This window comes from Nothoprocta perdicaria, unplaced genomic scaffold, assembly GCF_003342845.1.
Source record: "Nothoprocta perdicaria isolate Ctin4 unplaced genomic scaffold, notPer1 scaffold_510, whole genome shotgun sequence".
NCBI classification, from domain to species: Eukaryota; Metazoa; Chordata; class Aves; order Tinamiformes; family Tinamidae; genus Nothoprocta; species Nothoprocta perdicaria.
Genome location: NW_020455767.1, coordinates 12,841 through 28,050, shown reverse-complemented (window position 1 = coordinate 28,050; position 15,210 = coordinate 12,841). Strand labels below are relative to the sequence as shown.

At 41.1% G+C, this 15,210-nt stretch overlaps 1 protein-coding gene across 1 annotated transcript in view; it reads right to left on the bottom strand.

Moving 5' to 3' along the window:
- The window catches only part of NT5DC3 (5'-nucleotidase domain containing 3), a 17,899-nt gene extending 2,714 nt beyond the window's left edge, over positions 1-15,185 (bottom strand). The window contains exons 1-11 of the mRNA XM_026048127.1: positions 15,128-15,185; positions 12,403-12,587; positions 8,298-8,372; positions 7,832-7,887; positions 4,915-5,005; positions 3,863-4,000; positions 3,012-3,072; positions 2,647-2,749; positions 2,414-2,515; positions 1,353-1,434; positions 898-984 (exon numbers count right to left, since the gene is read on the bottom strand). Coding sequence (XP_025903912.1) covers positions 898-984; positions 1,353-1,434; positions 2,414-2,515; positions 2,647-2,749; positions 3,012-3,072; positions 3,863-4,000; positions 4,915-5,005; positions 7,832-7,887; positions 8,298-8,372; positions 12,403-12,587; positions 15,128-15,179 — 1,032 coding nt within the window. The 5' untranslated portion in view covers positions 15,180-15,185. The remainder of the gene's footprint in view (positions 1-897; positions 985-1,352; positions 1,435-2,413; positions 2,516-2,646; positions 2,750-3,011; positions 3,073-3,862; positions 4,001-4,914; positions 5,006-7,831; positions 7,888-8,297; positions 8,373-12,402; positions 12,588-15,127) is intronic.
- Positions 15,186-15,210: the final 25 nt, after the last annotated feature.

Genomic DNA, 15,210 nt, shown 5'->3' with positions numbered 1-15,210 from the left:
AACCTCTCCTCACCAGCAGCGGGGAAACCTCTCCTCACCAGCAGCGGGGAAACCTCTCCTCACCAGCAGCGGGGAAACCTCTCCTCACCAGCAGCTGAGGCAGCTGCTACCTGGGCTCTTTGCTCCATCACGTCCAAGGAGGACAGAACTGCTGCCCTCTGCCTTCAGCTCTCACTCCACCGAAGCACCTACATTTGTTTCTTTATTTATTTTTAATTCCATTGCATATACTTAATTATTTTCTTCGCAAGGGAAAAACATTGACATTTTCCTCCGTTGAAACATGATACCCCAGCTTTAAGAAGGCTGACGGTCACTCGTGTGAAARGAAAATGTTACCAGGCTTTCAAAGCAGCCAATTACAAAAGGCTTGAGCAGTGGCAGCTTATTTTGAGGTAATAATTAACAGTACATTTTTTTGTAAAGTAGTATGAAAAAGCTTGGATAGCTGGACTAAGGATTAGAGTAAGATCTTGAGAAGAAAGTTTAGCATTAGCGGCAGGAAGATCCCCTCCTGTCATTCAAAACAGAAGATGATTCAGCTCTTATTATGGCTGGTAGTAAATGGCATCCATTTCTGCCATATCCTGTTTGTTAGGATCTATGTTGGTGCCCCACTACATTTGGCACAGTCAGTACCTGCATCAGGAATACGAACTTGGGCTGAGTTTGTAAACAAGTTAAGTGCTACAAGTAAGGTGGAAAATATGGTCAGCCTTCAGTGGGATCAATTCTCTTTGCTGCGAGAGAAGCACTCTGACTTCATGACCAACACGAGTTCTGTCACGTTTAGAAATCTCAAATGAGGGAGTGTTATATTGAATGGGGGTTGGAGAGAGGGGAAAAGACGACAAAATCTCATCTTTTATGCTATTTAATGGCAGGTGAACCACTTACCGCCAAGTCACTGTAAATATGATCCCCAAAGTACAGAACCTTCGAGCCTCTCCAGCCCGTTAGCTTCAGGAACTCATAGAGGTTACCCTGCAGAAACAGCATTTTGCACAAGGTTGTAGTGTTTAACTTGCACATTCACAGACACTAATAAACAGTCAACACACATCTAAAATATTTTAATATGGCTCTCAATTTAAGTATTACAAAACCAAGGTTCTACAGGCAATTTCAGTAACATCATTATGTGTCAATGTGCACCTTAGGAGGTAAGAAAACCACATACATACATTACCAGCAGAGAATCTGCACTATTATTTAATTATGAAAATAATCCTCTTAGCACATTTAGTTTTATAAAGTCTTTATGTCAGCTAAAAAAGCTTTACGTTCTAGGGAATAAGCATTAGATTTAAGCATTAGATTTAAACTGAAATGAAAGCTTAGTGAAGTCGTACCTGTTTGTAAATCTGGCCTTTCTGCAATTTGTGAATTTTGTCCCAAAGCAACACTCCTCTTTCATTTACCTTCCGAAAAGGTCTAGAAGAGAATTGAACAGAACTGTCACATTCCTGTAGAAATCCTGTCACTTCTTAGGAGGAAACTGGAATTCTACTATTAAAATTATCAACTTTTAAATGAAAAACATGCCCTATAACATGTGAACACTTTGYAGAAGCCTGGAAAAGCAAAGCTCCATCAGCTTTAGCCAGGGAAACAAGGTATTTCTATCTAGGATATCAATGACACCTCTAGGAGTAWGACAACTGTGCAGAGGTAAGACAGGGAACCAGCCTGCCCAGACAGAAAGAGCAATGTTGATGGTCTGTCATTAAGGAAGAAGCGAACATGACAAGAACAAAAGAATATTATGCTCAGGACCTCATTTTATAGGCAAAAAGCAGAAGGCTTTTACACATCTGAGGAAGGGGAGGGGGAAAAAAGCCAGAAGTTCTTTCCAAAAAATATATGATAATTAAAAAAATAAAATAAAAAAATCTCCTCTCTATGTCAACCTCATGTCATATATAGGCATAAAGGAAGGGGTATTTTTTAAATGTCAATATAGAGCACACACATCATAAATGTGTTGAGTAAACTGAAGAAGCAGCAGAAAGACTCCAGCCTAGTAGCCAGTCTACTCTATATATCTTCTTGTAACTAGCCCAAAACAGAAGTAATAAATAATGTTTCCGGAAATGGAGACCAACTCCAAAAGGTACCAAAATTTCTCTAATTTAGTAGGAAAGGAATAAACTTCACCAAAATTCAGGTTAAACATGTTAAAAGAGTTCTTTGGCAATAACTCAATCTGTRAAAGCCTGTAATAGCTACTGCCACTTTCTCAAGAAAGCAATGCTATTATCCGGACTTCAAAATTGGGAGTCTCTGTGTTCTGTCACAACACTAAAAGGAATTTCATCAAATAGAATTTTAGATTGCATTAAAGTATTTCATAACATGCTCTATAGCCTTGTATGGAATAAATGGCTTGAATTGTTCTTTACTAAATACCCACCTTCGCTTATCATTGAAAAAGTTTGGCTTATCAGCTTGTACAATGACAACATCAAAGAGGTCTCTCCAGTCCTTGCCTACTATGAACCTCATGCCCTTGTCCCTAAAAAGAACAGAGAGATATTAACAGTGGGGCATAACAGAAGGGAAGTATCAATATCAATACAAATCACATCAATAACTCATCCTCCTCCCCCCTTACAGTCTTTAGCTGAACGGYAACTGTTCACTCACACAAAGCTGCTGGGACTGTTTGTGATGAGAAACATCTTCTTGCCGTGATCAGCCAGCTTGGCTAGCACTGCCCGAGTTTGTTCAGCATAGCAGATGTATTTCTCTGGGGGGATGGGGAAAAGAAAATATTAACAGTAGCAGCAACTATTTGAGAGAGTATTTTCTTGTGTACAGTCAATGATTCAGAGCACTAGCTTACGGCTTTAAAAGAACACCTTAAACACAAAGGAATAMCTCTTTCAAGCTTTAAAATTTAGAATTTGCAATCTTATATAAAGAAGCCATAAAGGTCATTACACTGTGRAGAAAACAAACAAACAAAAACACCAATAAACAAGCTGAGAGGTGATCTCATCAATACCTACCAATATCTGCTTCAATTGCTCTGTACATTATTCCCTTGATGTGGACATCCCGGATTGAATCCTGTCAGGAAAGCAACAGAGCGGTAAAGAAATAAAAAAATAAAAAAACACTTTTCTGTTATAGAAACCATGCCCACTGCAATTATAGCAATTTGCTTTTATAACAATTACTTTTTCTGGATTACACCTTCAGCTTTAAAGAAACATAATACGCTACTAATTCTGTAGAYGTCACAACTAGACAAAGAGTTAGTTTATCTTTCAGGAAAATAACTTCAGACTTTGGGCAAGTGCAGAAYAGTACAAGAATAGGGAAGGCCTTGTGTAATGGCTGCAAAACAGCTCAGAAGGGTAAAGTGGGGTGAAARCTCTCAGCAAAAGCAGAGCTGCCGTGGATTTCTAATGACCTTTGGAGCAAAGCACCTTCCCTTCCTMTAGCAAAAGAAAAAAAGTAAAGTTTTCAGATTACAATCACTCCTAAATAACCTGTCACTTAAACAAGAAAGATTTATGAACAAATGAGAGAAGCTAAATGCTTAAACAAAAGAACTACAGGAGCTCTGAAGGCATTTGGCAGCTCCCCTTAAGCTGGCTCTGTACCAGACTCCTTTAAGACAGACGTGCTGCCATTTTGGTATTTAAATAGCTTAAAGTCCTACGAATTCTCACCAAATCCCACTAYGGAGCTTCCAAAACAGCGGTAATGCTGAGCAAAGAGAAATACAGCAGGAATAATTCTATACAAAAACTAATGCTCAGGTATCTGACTGAAGCTGGCACATCAGGCTGCAGCTTCCTGAAGTGCTTGTGGAGAAGATTCACAAACRTTTACCCTACTTCCGAGTTAATACCTTGACATCTTTGTACAGATGAACAGGCTCGTAGTCTATGTTGTTCTTCAGAAAATGTTCGTTTACACACGAGAGTAGTGTCATCTCCGGCAAGGAGAATATATCCATGAACTGCTTCATTGTGTTTCCCTGCGAGCTCTGCAGAGGGAGARGAAAGAGAGAGGGGAAAARAGGAAAAAGCTCAGACATTTCTCAGGACTACAATACCTTTCTGTTTATTCAGTGAACTTAAATGAATGTTTGTTTACTTAACATTCAAACTTCTGCTACTTTGCACATATTCACCTTCTGCCAACACTATTTTCATTGGTTCTCGACTCTGAACTAAATGGGCTTTCAATATAATAATGCCCAAAATACTTACCTTTACTTTCGTATTTACCATTGAGGGTTTTTTTAAATGCRTATTAACTCATAAACTATATAAAATCTAGCATTCAGCTAAAAGTCAATGAAAAGCTTGGGAGACCTCTTCATTGGACATCTACACTGCTACAAGTAAAGCTCAGTGGGTATTAAAATGGGCGAGCTGAGGAGTGGGTTTTTTGTTCGCTTTTCAAGTAAATGAAATAACGACTAGGGCTGCAGAACATCCTGCCTCCTTGAGCAAGAAATAATGAAAATGCAAGATTTTACAAAAACTGAAGCAGGAACGGAAGAAAAGATTTACAGTCTGTCAAAGCTGTAGCTACAGTTAATTTTCACAAAAGTTAGGCTGAGCTCACTACACAGGCATAAACACAAACCAAAGACTTGAGGAAGAGGGGGACTGCGTACACTGAGAGCAACTGGGCATCTTTCCTCGAGACTGCACACTGGTTTAGATCAAAGTAGGAATAGCTCCTTGGAGAGCAAAGCACCCCACAACAACTGCCAGACACGTTCTGAACAGCTTCAGCTGCTAAATGGACCAGATATCCAACACCCTAAGTAAATCATATATTGACAAATATACCAGTTACTAGGAGCAAGATTAAAATGTGAGTCAAAAAAAAAAAAACCATAAAAATCAAGCCTTCCCTATAGGTTTTTAGAGTAGTTCATGTTTTTACCTTTCCATAAAAGTCACTCATTTGTTCCAAGGGGACGTGGGAACCATCATACATTGCAATGACTTCTTCATCCGGGACAACGCTGAGGCCTCTGGCAAACAGCATGAGCTTTAGTTCAAAAGTTACATTAAAATTTTCAAGTAATTACTGAACAGAAGCCTGACAGATTAACACTTGCATTTGAGCTTCTTAAAATACCAATAATGTCTTAGAGCACTTTGGTGTGCAAGTTAAGACAGCGTGTAAGTTAAGACAGTGCTTTTCCTTACAAGACAGATAACATTTTAACAAGCTGACGCTCAGGGAACACATTCCAATTTTAAGTTCTTTTGCCTTTCTTAAGGAAAAAAAAAAATGCAAACCCTAATTAGTCTCCATTGAAACCCTGCCTCAAGGGTTTATAAGCAGTTAGAACTTCCAGCTTAACACAAAGTAATTCCCCACTCTGCCTTTGTTTCATAAAGCATAGATGATGTGATAGTGTTTAAACCAGATTATTCTGCAGCATGACCTTGAAAAGCTAAGGGAAAGAGAAATACAYACACATAACCTTTAAGCAAACAACAAGAATTTATCTTAAAACCTATCAACAGCTAAACTCCCAAAAATTCTGGATTATGTGAAGGATTGCTGACCATTAAAAGGATTGCTGACAATTAAAATATAAAAGCATAACAACAACTGATGAGAATAGAAGGAGAGACATCATCTGTCCAAATTTTKTTATTAACTACTCTCATATTAGCTAATATGAGAACAATGTCTTTGGTTTCAGGACTTCTTTTTTTTTAATTATTATTTACAGTATCAAGCATATTGTACTGGTACATCTAAAACACTGCAGAAGTCACCCTCATCAAAGGGCACAGAAGTAGGGTGGAGGGGGGGGACACTTTGCTTAAAATTTAAGAACATGAATGAAAAACAGATATCCAATTTCTTTTTCCAAAGCTGCATGAGATTTTTTTGCAGCACTTTCTTACATAAGGATGATGCATTTTAAAAGATCAATGAATAAATCCAGTTCTTAAAGYGGTATGAGTTTATGCTCCCTTGGCAGCACAAGGGCATGAGCTTCCCCAGAACTGCTGGAACAGCAGAGTCGCTATTTTACTCAATTTATTTCAGTGCTATATTGACTTGTACGTAGCTCTGTGCTATTGTACACAGGACCCAGCATCCACAAGTCTCATACACAAAATATATCTCTATATTAAAAAGAAATTAGCAACACCACACACAACTATTCAGTGTTACCCACCAGCAGGAAACAAAGAGAAATGTCACTGAAACATTAAATGTATACCAAGAATTACAATCAGAATAGGGGAGGCCTGACTCATGTTCCAGCCCGCAGACAGCTACGCCAAGTGGAATTTAAATACTAATAGAGAAGACTGTTGTAGATGAGGAGTTATTGAAGCACAAATCAGCAGAGGACAAGGGATATTTGTGAAATCCTCACAACAGGGAAGACTCTGTACACAAAGCTGAAGATTAGTTTTGCCAAAAGACTCAATGTCTTTTTACAGTTCACAGTCCAGCTGTATAAACACAAACCTATTTTATCCCATTCCAGGCATCGATGGATGTCRTTGGGCAAGTTTTTCTTGCTACTTTCAGTAGGACAATCAACATACTTAGCAGGTGCAAGGTTAAAACTGAGAACTAGAGATACGCTCTAACATAGCTAAGCTCACTATTAGGACAGATCAGAGGGAAAGTGCATCTGCTTTAAACCAGATGGAGAAGGTGTACGAGTGAGAGGACAGTTTCTCCCTCACGCTGCCAAGCACCGAGACACCAGAGCAAGCGGCCTGTCCAGGATCACAGTCCAGGAAACATGGAGGACAAGGGGAAGCGACTGCTCAGCGGGTTTCAGCAATTCTCCTCGTGACTTCCCGAGCACTCACCAGGTGCTGACGGCCAGCAGCTCCTGCCCCTTGGGCCTGTCCCACGCTGCCAGGTGTTGCTCCAGCTCCATCCGGAGCACGGCCCCAYCTGCCCTCTCCCTCCAAGGTACTCCCTGTTCTCCCTCCAGCAGGCAGACGTGCTGCTTTCGTCAGGACCAGCTGCCCCTGTGCTCTCCGTGCCTGCCCGTCTTTCACCCCTTCTTCTGTCACTTCTTCCTGTGCTTTCATCCCCACACATTTCCATTCACACTTCACTCCTGCTGATCACAGCATTTCCATCACAAGCCTCTRGTCATACACACATCTCTGGTGACTTTGGCTAACCTTTATTCTAACAACTCGATGTTTTTCCAATATTCAGGACTGACCTAGCTGCCTCTTAAGTAACTCAGCTCCAAAGGTAACTATGGGACTACATCATTCACCCTACACACCCAAGAACATCCTAATTTGAAAACTTGCTCAATAAAGTGCTAATAAAGCAGAGCCTGCATCATACTCACTAAATAGCCTTTATTTTAAAAGTATAAGAGTTTAATTTGTTATATCCTCATATACAGGCAATTACTTTGTGCTCATTACTCTAACTGGGAAGAGGCCTTTGGGGGCTGAAGAAGGATTGTGTCCGTGCAACACCAGCAGTTACATTAACAGGAGACCTGTGACAATTGTTTACTTTGCAAGCAAGAGCAGGGAAGTCATCAGGGTATTTTTAGATGTCTTTCAGCACAATTTAACAGCTGGAAACAACATGAGTCAGCACTATGGGACCACCAGCTTTCCATACGGGCCAGCTCCGCGCTGGGAACCGGCTCTATCAGCCACTAGATGTGTGAGGGTGCATGTACACAGCAGTGCAAAGACAGGCAGCAGGGCTCACTCCTGCCTGTGCTTCTCAGTACTGTTTCTAATGCAAAAAAAATAAACAGCAAGAAAGGCACTAGAAGACAAAGAAAAATAACAGGTACACATTCTCATCACAAACTGACAATAACTTTACCTACCTGTACACTGTCCCCAGCTGAATATAATGAAAAGCATCAATCTTCATTAATAAAGCCTGAAAGAAAAGAGGGAAGAGGAAAAAAATACACATCTTTTATCATGTTAATCTGACATGAAATAATTCAAAAATATCAATTTCTATGTCGAGAATGGCTGATCATCTTTACCTACACTTCTTTTATAAACTTTCAAAATATTTATCAATGGCTTTTATCTGAGGCTTACTAATAACTAGGAAAATGTACTGTCCAATGATCTGACATTGGCCAGGAAGAAATATCCTTTTCTAATGACATTGGCCTGCTTAGGTTTGTTCTTCTGTACTCTGAAGCTGTATTACTAGTGGGGCATCAAAAAGACAAAATACAAAAACGCCTTATACTAAGAGTTAGCAAGCAAAAAAAAAAAAATCAAGTTTTCAATGAGAAAGAAATTGAAAGACCTAAAAAAAATATTTATACATACCCGGTGCACATCATAATGAAGTCCTCTTATTGCAAAATTGGGATCATAATCATATTTTCTTATTTCCGCAGGATACTAAGGAAAAAAAGGCAATGGTTTTAGTTAAAATCCTAACATATAAGCAAATCAAGAAATTGATACTGCAGGAAGTAAAAGGCTTGAATCCACACTTCTCATTTTCCTTTTTTTATTTTTTTTAATTTAATTTTTTTTTATTTGCAGAGTTGCCTATAATTTGCCACTTATTTCTATGGTAAGAAAAATCAATATGATGTTGTTGATGCTAGTGGGAGCAAAAGAATGCCTGGCATTTTCATGAAAGGAAAAAAGTAAAGCCATCTATTTGGATTCTCTAAATGTGGATCATAATCCTGATTTCAGACTCTCATGTACGAAATGTAGACCTCAGGGGCACTTAAAATATAATGCACTGCAAATAAACACAGATGGGGAGAAAGGAAGAAAATATTCATAAAAGCTAATATGACCTTGAGAAGCCAAGATCCCCATTTAGGAAAGGAAAAGAAAGAGGCTCCCATGAAAGGCAATTCAGAGCACGGGCCTAACCTGAGAGAAAAAGGTAACTCCTTCCACTGCTTCCAAAGACAATGAAGGCCCCTGGATCAGGTGAAACCTGAAAAGCCTGAAATCTGCCTTTGGAAATATGACCTGATTACCTGCTACACTGGAAGCTGCCCATTAGAGTTTAAGAAACTTTCACAAACCTGAGGGCTGCAGCCTGAGTGAAGCTGCAGCACAGCTATGGCAGTGCAGCTGCACCTACAGCAAACCCCAAAAACAGAGTTGGTGTTTGCAGCCTCTCATCAAGGAACTTTGCATCTCGTGTGCTGTACTGCCCGACATATGACTTTACAGATTAACAAGAAATCCTTGCCTGCAAAGACTTYACAGCCTGACCAGGTTCCCAGGGAAAGCAGAACGCCATTAAGACATAAACTCAAATCTACAAATAACCCACAATGTTACATCCCCAAACAAGTGCACTTTAACCATGGGTCTACGCTGCACTGTCAGACCTGTATCTACTGAGGTTGCACCCCTGTTTGGCACAGGGCACAGYAGCACAAGGAATGAATTACGCTGGCCCAACTAGGAGCCAATGTAGGCCCAACTACTGGGAGCCCTAGTTGGGCCCAACTAGGCCCAACTTCTGGGAGCTCCTGCACCACCGATTCACCGCTGTTGTCCCAGAAAATCAGGTACGTATAAAAATAAACAGCACTCCTCTCTTTTAGTAACAGGATGTAGTTTCCCTCTCCCCTCTTTGCGTGAAGAAAGAATGGAAAAGCTAATCAGGCACAGTGCCCAGGCAGGACACTTTCACATATATGTACTTCTCATGCAACGTGGCAACGTGGCTTTGTTTATTGAACAGCCTTGAGGATTTTGCTTTACGCCTACAGCTGTAAGAAAAACAAAGAATCTGCAGCGCTATCTGTTATCACTTATAAGCTGGAAACTAAACCGACTTTCTAATCATATACTAAGGCACGTTTGTATATGTTCCATTTCCTGTGCTCTTTTCCTCCTATAAGCTTACCCCTTACAAACACATTCTTCAATGCTGAAGAAGGATCTTCACAGATTATTTTTCAAAAATACTTGTTGCCTGGGTTCATACATGCATAATCTCATTAGATTGTACTCCAGAGAGCATCTGCTAATGCCTCTTTGTTCAGTGATGTGTCCGTATTAATTTGTGTTGAGTATTCTCTCTTTCCTCAGATTCTTGACTTTCCATCAACTACTCACTCAATCTTCTCTTAGATTGTTTACAGGTAAGACAAAGGTAGAGAAAACTTAAAGAAAAAAAAAAAAAAAGAGCTAACTGAAGGTGATCAATCCTCCATTCCCTCACACCCTCTACTGAAGAGTCTTAAAAGGTGGCAAATTCATTTCAGGCATGTTCTCCACCTTCTCTATGGAAGACTCCCCTCATACAGAGCCAACTTCTATGCCTTTGGGGAAAAAATAAAAGTAGAATATACAGACTGAAGAGAGGCTCTGACTATCAGCACACACACACAAAAACATAACCTCTAGTTGTCCAATAAGTTTTTATCCATGCTGAACAGGACTTGCCCTGTGAGTCAACCACTACTGACTGTGCTTGTGCACACGCATCCAGAAGCAGAGAAAACAGATGCCTCTCCTGGCTTCTCAGCTGTATTCYTTACCACTCATGCCAGAAAACATGGAGTAGACTACTACATTTGAATGAAGAACAGCATTAAAAAGCCTAAAACTGAGGGTAAGATGTGTAGATTGGACCAGTGACGTGAAGTAGGAAAGGGACACAATGAAAAAATATAAAGAAAGGGCACAGCACCCAATCAATTAAGAGACTACATTGTACCACACATGCCCTAGATGGCCATATTAAGTATGAACAAGGAAAATTTAATCAACTCCTTCGAATTTCGGCAAGCTTGGCACTCTCACCTCAGTTTATTTTGACTGAAGGATACCTTTTTGAATGCGGGCCAAAAAAGAAGTTGTCTCTCTTGGCCCATAAACCAAACAAAGCAATGATGAAGCTTGCACTCTGATCACCCTCCACTGTTTCTGGTAGGAACGCAGGTATCTGGGTCTGAAACAGCAGCCCAGATAAGGGAGCAAAAGGCCCAGGCAGAAGGAAAGCACAAACCCAAGATCAAAACAGCTTTGATTCAATAGTTGCTGCTACCTCTGAGACTATCAATAAATTGATATTTATTATYTTAGATATACTTCAAAATCCCTTGCTTCCCACACTGTATTTTGCAATTCTGATGAACTGGATTACACTGCCATGACCGAAATTGGCCACCTTTCTGACCAACTCTAGGTCAGAACAGGCAATACTATCTAAAGACATTTCCTAATGCTAAAGGCAAGAAAAGCATTAGTACCATAAGCAGCTACAATGGTTAGCTTCAGTGAAAACTATAGCTTATCACTTACAGCAGGAAATTATAATCTCAAGCAGTCTCAAAAAGTGACTATAGTTTCATTCACTAGAAAACGAGATTCTAATTGAGACAAAAATTTGGAAAGGTATTATTACCTGCATTCAATCAAATAGTAAAGACATGAGCACTGTTCTAATGGTTGTCTCCAATACTAAAGYTTGACTGTTTCTGTTACCATATTGCTTGATTTTACAAGAACCAAATAGCATTAACAAAGTTTATTTACGTGCTCTATGGAAATTGCTATTGAGACATGACAAAATTTCAGGGGGGTGTATGATTGCAGAGCCCATGAGGTTTTGTTTGCTCCTCCAGAGATATTTATAGATGTTTATAAATAGCTCTTAACCTTTGGATTGAAACATGAAAGTAGAATAGCACCACTCATTCACATTTACATTGTACAAAAGTAATTTAACTAAACTAACCTATAGATTTTTGTCTTTTAATTTTCTACAGCTCCTACAGTGCATCAACCTCCACATTTTCTTCAGTCACTTTTGCTGTGACACCTTCACTTTTCTCTATGTTCCCGGAGTTCTCCCATCTTCCTCCCTGTTTCCTGCCAAACAGTAACTTCTCACATCCCTCATCTGCAGTTACCAGTTCCAAGCTATTGAGACGTCGACCGGACACCAATACAAACAGGCACCTTGGCCAGGCAGCAGGTCAGTGCTCCCCTTTAGAGGCCTGTACAGCTAAACACTCACTTAGGGGGCTGCACCTAACCATGGAAGGTAGCATCTTTCCGACCTCGGCCCCTGGAGGTAACTGAGCTGAGATGTCCAAACGACACAGAGCACCTGGCAGGTGCACAGCACAATTCAATGTCCCTCTTCCCCTTAAGAAGTCAGGCTAAAAATATTCCTTATGAAAATTAATCATTGCAGTCTCTGCAACGCGTAAGACATGGTGCCATCAACCTTGAGGCTTCTTGTATGATAGGATGACTCAGGCAGTTAGGTTAAAGAAAAGGCACTGGTCTGCCCAAAACTGTAGCCTGAATGAACCATGTTGCCATCAAGAACTAGGACAGGGACCAAGGCATGAAGAGATGAGCTGAGCCCGTCAGGTAGAAATTATTCATTACACTTCTTCATCAAGACTTACTGCTATATATTCATTTTACTCACCCGGTGCTCATTAACAAGAAGGTCTCGTGCAGCACTGAAGATCAGCGTGTGTAGATGTTTAGAATAAAAGACCAATGTGTAGTCGTAATCAAAGCCATAAACTTCAATGTCTGACAGGCTCATTTCATTGTTTGAAAAAATTGCGTCAGGATTCAGCATGTTACTCATAATTGAAGGAACTAACTCTGGGAACAGGAAAAGAAAAACAGAATGTGTTATGCCAGCCTGATAGCCTAAGTAAATAAAGAAAAAAACATTAGCAACTTCTAAACAGACAAACGTTGATGGAAACTGTCACACTGATTCACGATAACCACACCAGCTAACCCTTAGCAATTTGTTCCTATTGAAAGTGCTGTCCCCTCTTTTGACTTTGTGACCCCCAGCTTTTGTGTAAAGAGCRCTTCTGTTAGGAAAGTCAGGGGGTAGACGTATCAGGATCATGATCAACAAGGAGTCCCAGATCAAATATATGCATTTTTGCCATCTCCATTAACACATTCTTATTTTATGTCTTCATTTTGACAATGAATTTTCTCCTCCCATTATTTTGGCCAGCTTCTGTGCCAGAACCACAACTGATAGAATGGAGCTTTTTGTTTTAATTTCCTTTTCTCAACCATTACATATAACCATGATATATTAAGTAATTTTAAGACCAAAGCAACATTAGTATTAGGAATGTCTGTATTTCTTGTTTAGAAAACTTGGAAGAGCAGTATCAGGGAGCCAGCGTTTGCCTTCCTGGAATCACAAAACAAGAAGTGCTCCTTTCCTTCCTTCCCATACACTAACTTTCTCTGATTTAGTTATGATCTTCCAATCAAGCCTTCTCTGGGAGTGAGGAAGAGTTTTCCTCTTAAATCTGTAGTAGGAAGGGAAATTTTTAAAGGGAATATGCTTTGCTTTGTTACCTTCTACATATAAGTTTAGAAAGAAGCCACCAAGTGCACCTGAACACCTTTAGTTCTAAGGACAAATGAACTGAATGCTCTACCATGGGAAGAAACAAACTCAACAGGCAGGAAGGTCCCAGTACTTGAGATTTGTGAGAAAGATAATTTTCCGTATTCTGTCCTATTCATAGAAAGGAGGGGAAAAAAGCATTAAAAGCAGTGCCTTAATTCCATTTCTTCTGTAAAAGCAGCGTCTCAATTCCATTGCTGCAGTGTTGACAAGGAGATAAAATACTAAGAAACTTGCAGAGAAAGTTCATCTCAGAAAGAGAGTTGCTCTCTGAAAGGGACCCCAGACGCCTTTCACACTTAATAGGAGGTGGAAAGCTGTATCAAACAAGCCTTTCGGATGATTTAATAAGATAAGCTGAGTCAAACCAAAAGCTTCTACTTTTGTCAGACACTGACTATGGTAATACCATAGACCAACATTATGCTCACTTGAATATCATGAAAAATATTAAAATGCAATGTAATGCACCACTACTATGGAAAAGTTTCTTATTCTATTAAAAAAGGCCATTAGTAATTTAATTAACTACAAGAAGTCATGAGTTTAAGATGAACTACCAAAATCATGTTACAACATTCATTTTAAATTGCACTTTAAACACTTCTTCTAGTGTCAATTGTGCAGCCTGTTGAATCAACAACTGCTTGAGAAATGAAGACATCTCATATAAATAAAATGACTTAATGGCTGCCTGAAAACAGGGAGAGCATAAGCAAAATGTAGCTATTAAATATTTTGGCTGGTGGACAGCATTCCAAGTGCTCTAATCCTTAGGCCAAAATCAGGACACGTTTGTCATCTTAACAGCACAACAAAAAGAAACGCCAGATATTCGAACGCGCTTTGGCAGTTAGGTGGTAACAGACAAAAACACCCTGGGCTGTGTTAGCAACACTCGTCTTCCCCTAACCCACAGCTGCTCACGGGCTCCATTTCTCTTGCTGTTACTACCCTGAGCTCTAGCCTCCGTCTGAAGTTGTATTCAGGTGTCGTTTGGAAAAAGTTACTCCCCAAAACTGGAAAAGAAACAAAAACTCAAATTAAAAGGTACCTCTTCCCCTCCTCCTTTGGCTTTATCTCACCCTCCAAAGCCTCGGAGAACTCTTTGACAGCCTTGGACACAGTGGAAGTTTTATCTGTCTTATTTATCTGTGAAATGCCATTGCCATTTTATTCTTTCAAACTACCAGCTCGGCGAAGCCCTGGTTCATGCCCAAGACCCTTCAGACATGGGATGATATAAAGTATGTTTTTAGGAGATGCTCAGGCACACGAGATGAACGTGTTCTCCAAAATGACATCAGACACACATTGCTTCCTTGAAGGCGCCCCTCTTGGGGCTCTCCAAGGAGAACGAGCATTCCCACAATCTGCCCTATCCAGCTTCTGGGTGCCAATCTCCACAGCCTACAGGTGGGAAGCGGGCGGCACCGCTTCCCGCCTCAGCGTCCCTGGGACGCGCTGCTCCGGACGGCTCTAACGGCGCGAACGCCGCCGCGTCGGCCGCGCCGGGCCTGGGCTGCAGGACGGGGCTTCCCCGCCGCGAGGTCACCGCGCGGCGCCCATGAACAGCCCCGCGGCGGCCTAGGGGCACCGGGGCAGCGGACACCCCGCCGCGCTGCTCTGCTCCGCTCGCGGCGGCGCCGGGGCAAGCGGCGCAGCCGGGCACGGCCCGCGCTTCCCGGAGCGGCTCCCGGCGCAGGGGAGGGAGGCGAAGCAGCCGCGCGGGGCCCTCTGCCGCCGGCGCCGCGCTCACCTTTGCTCGCCCGCTTGGCCTCGCGGTAGCGCGACCACAGGTAGCTCTTCATGTCGGGCGGCGGCGGCTGCTGCCGCCGTTGC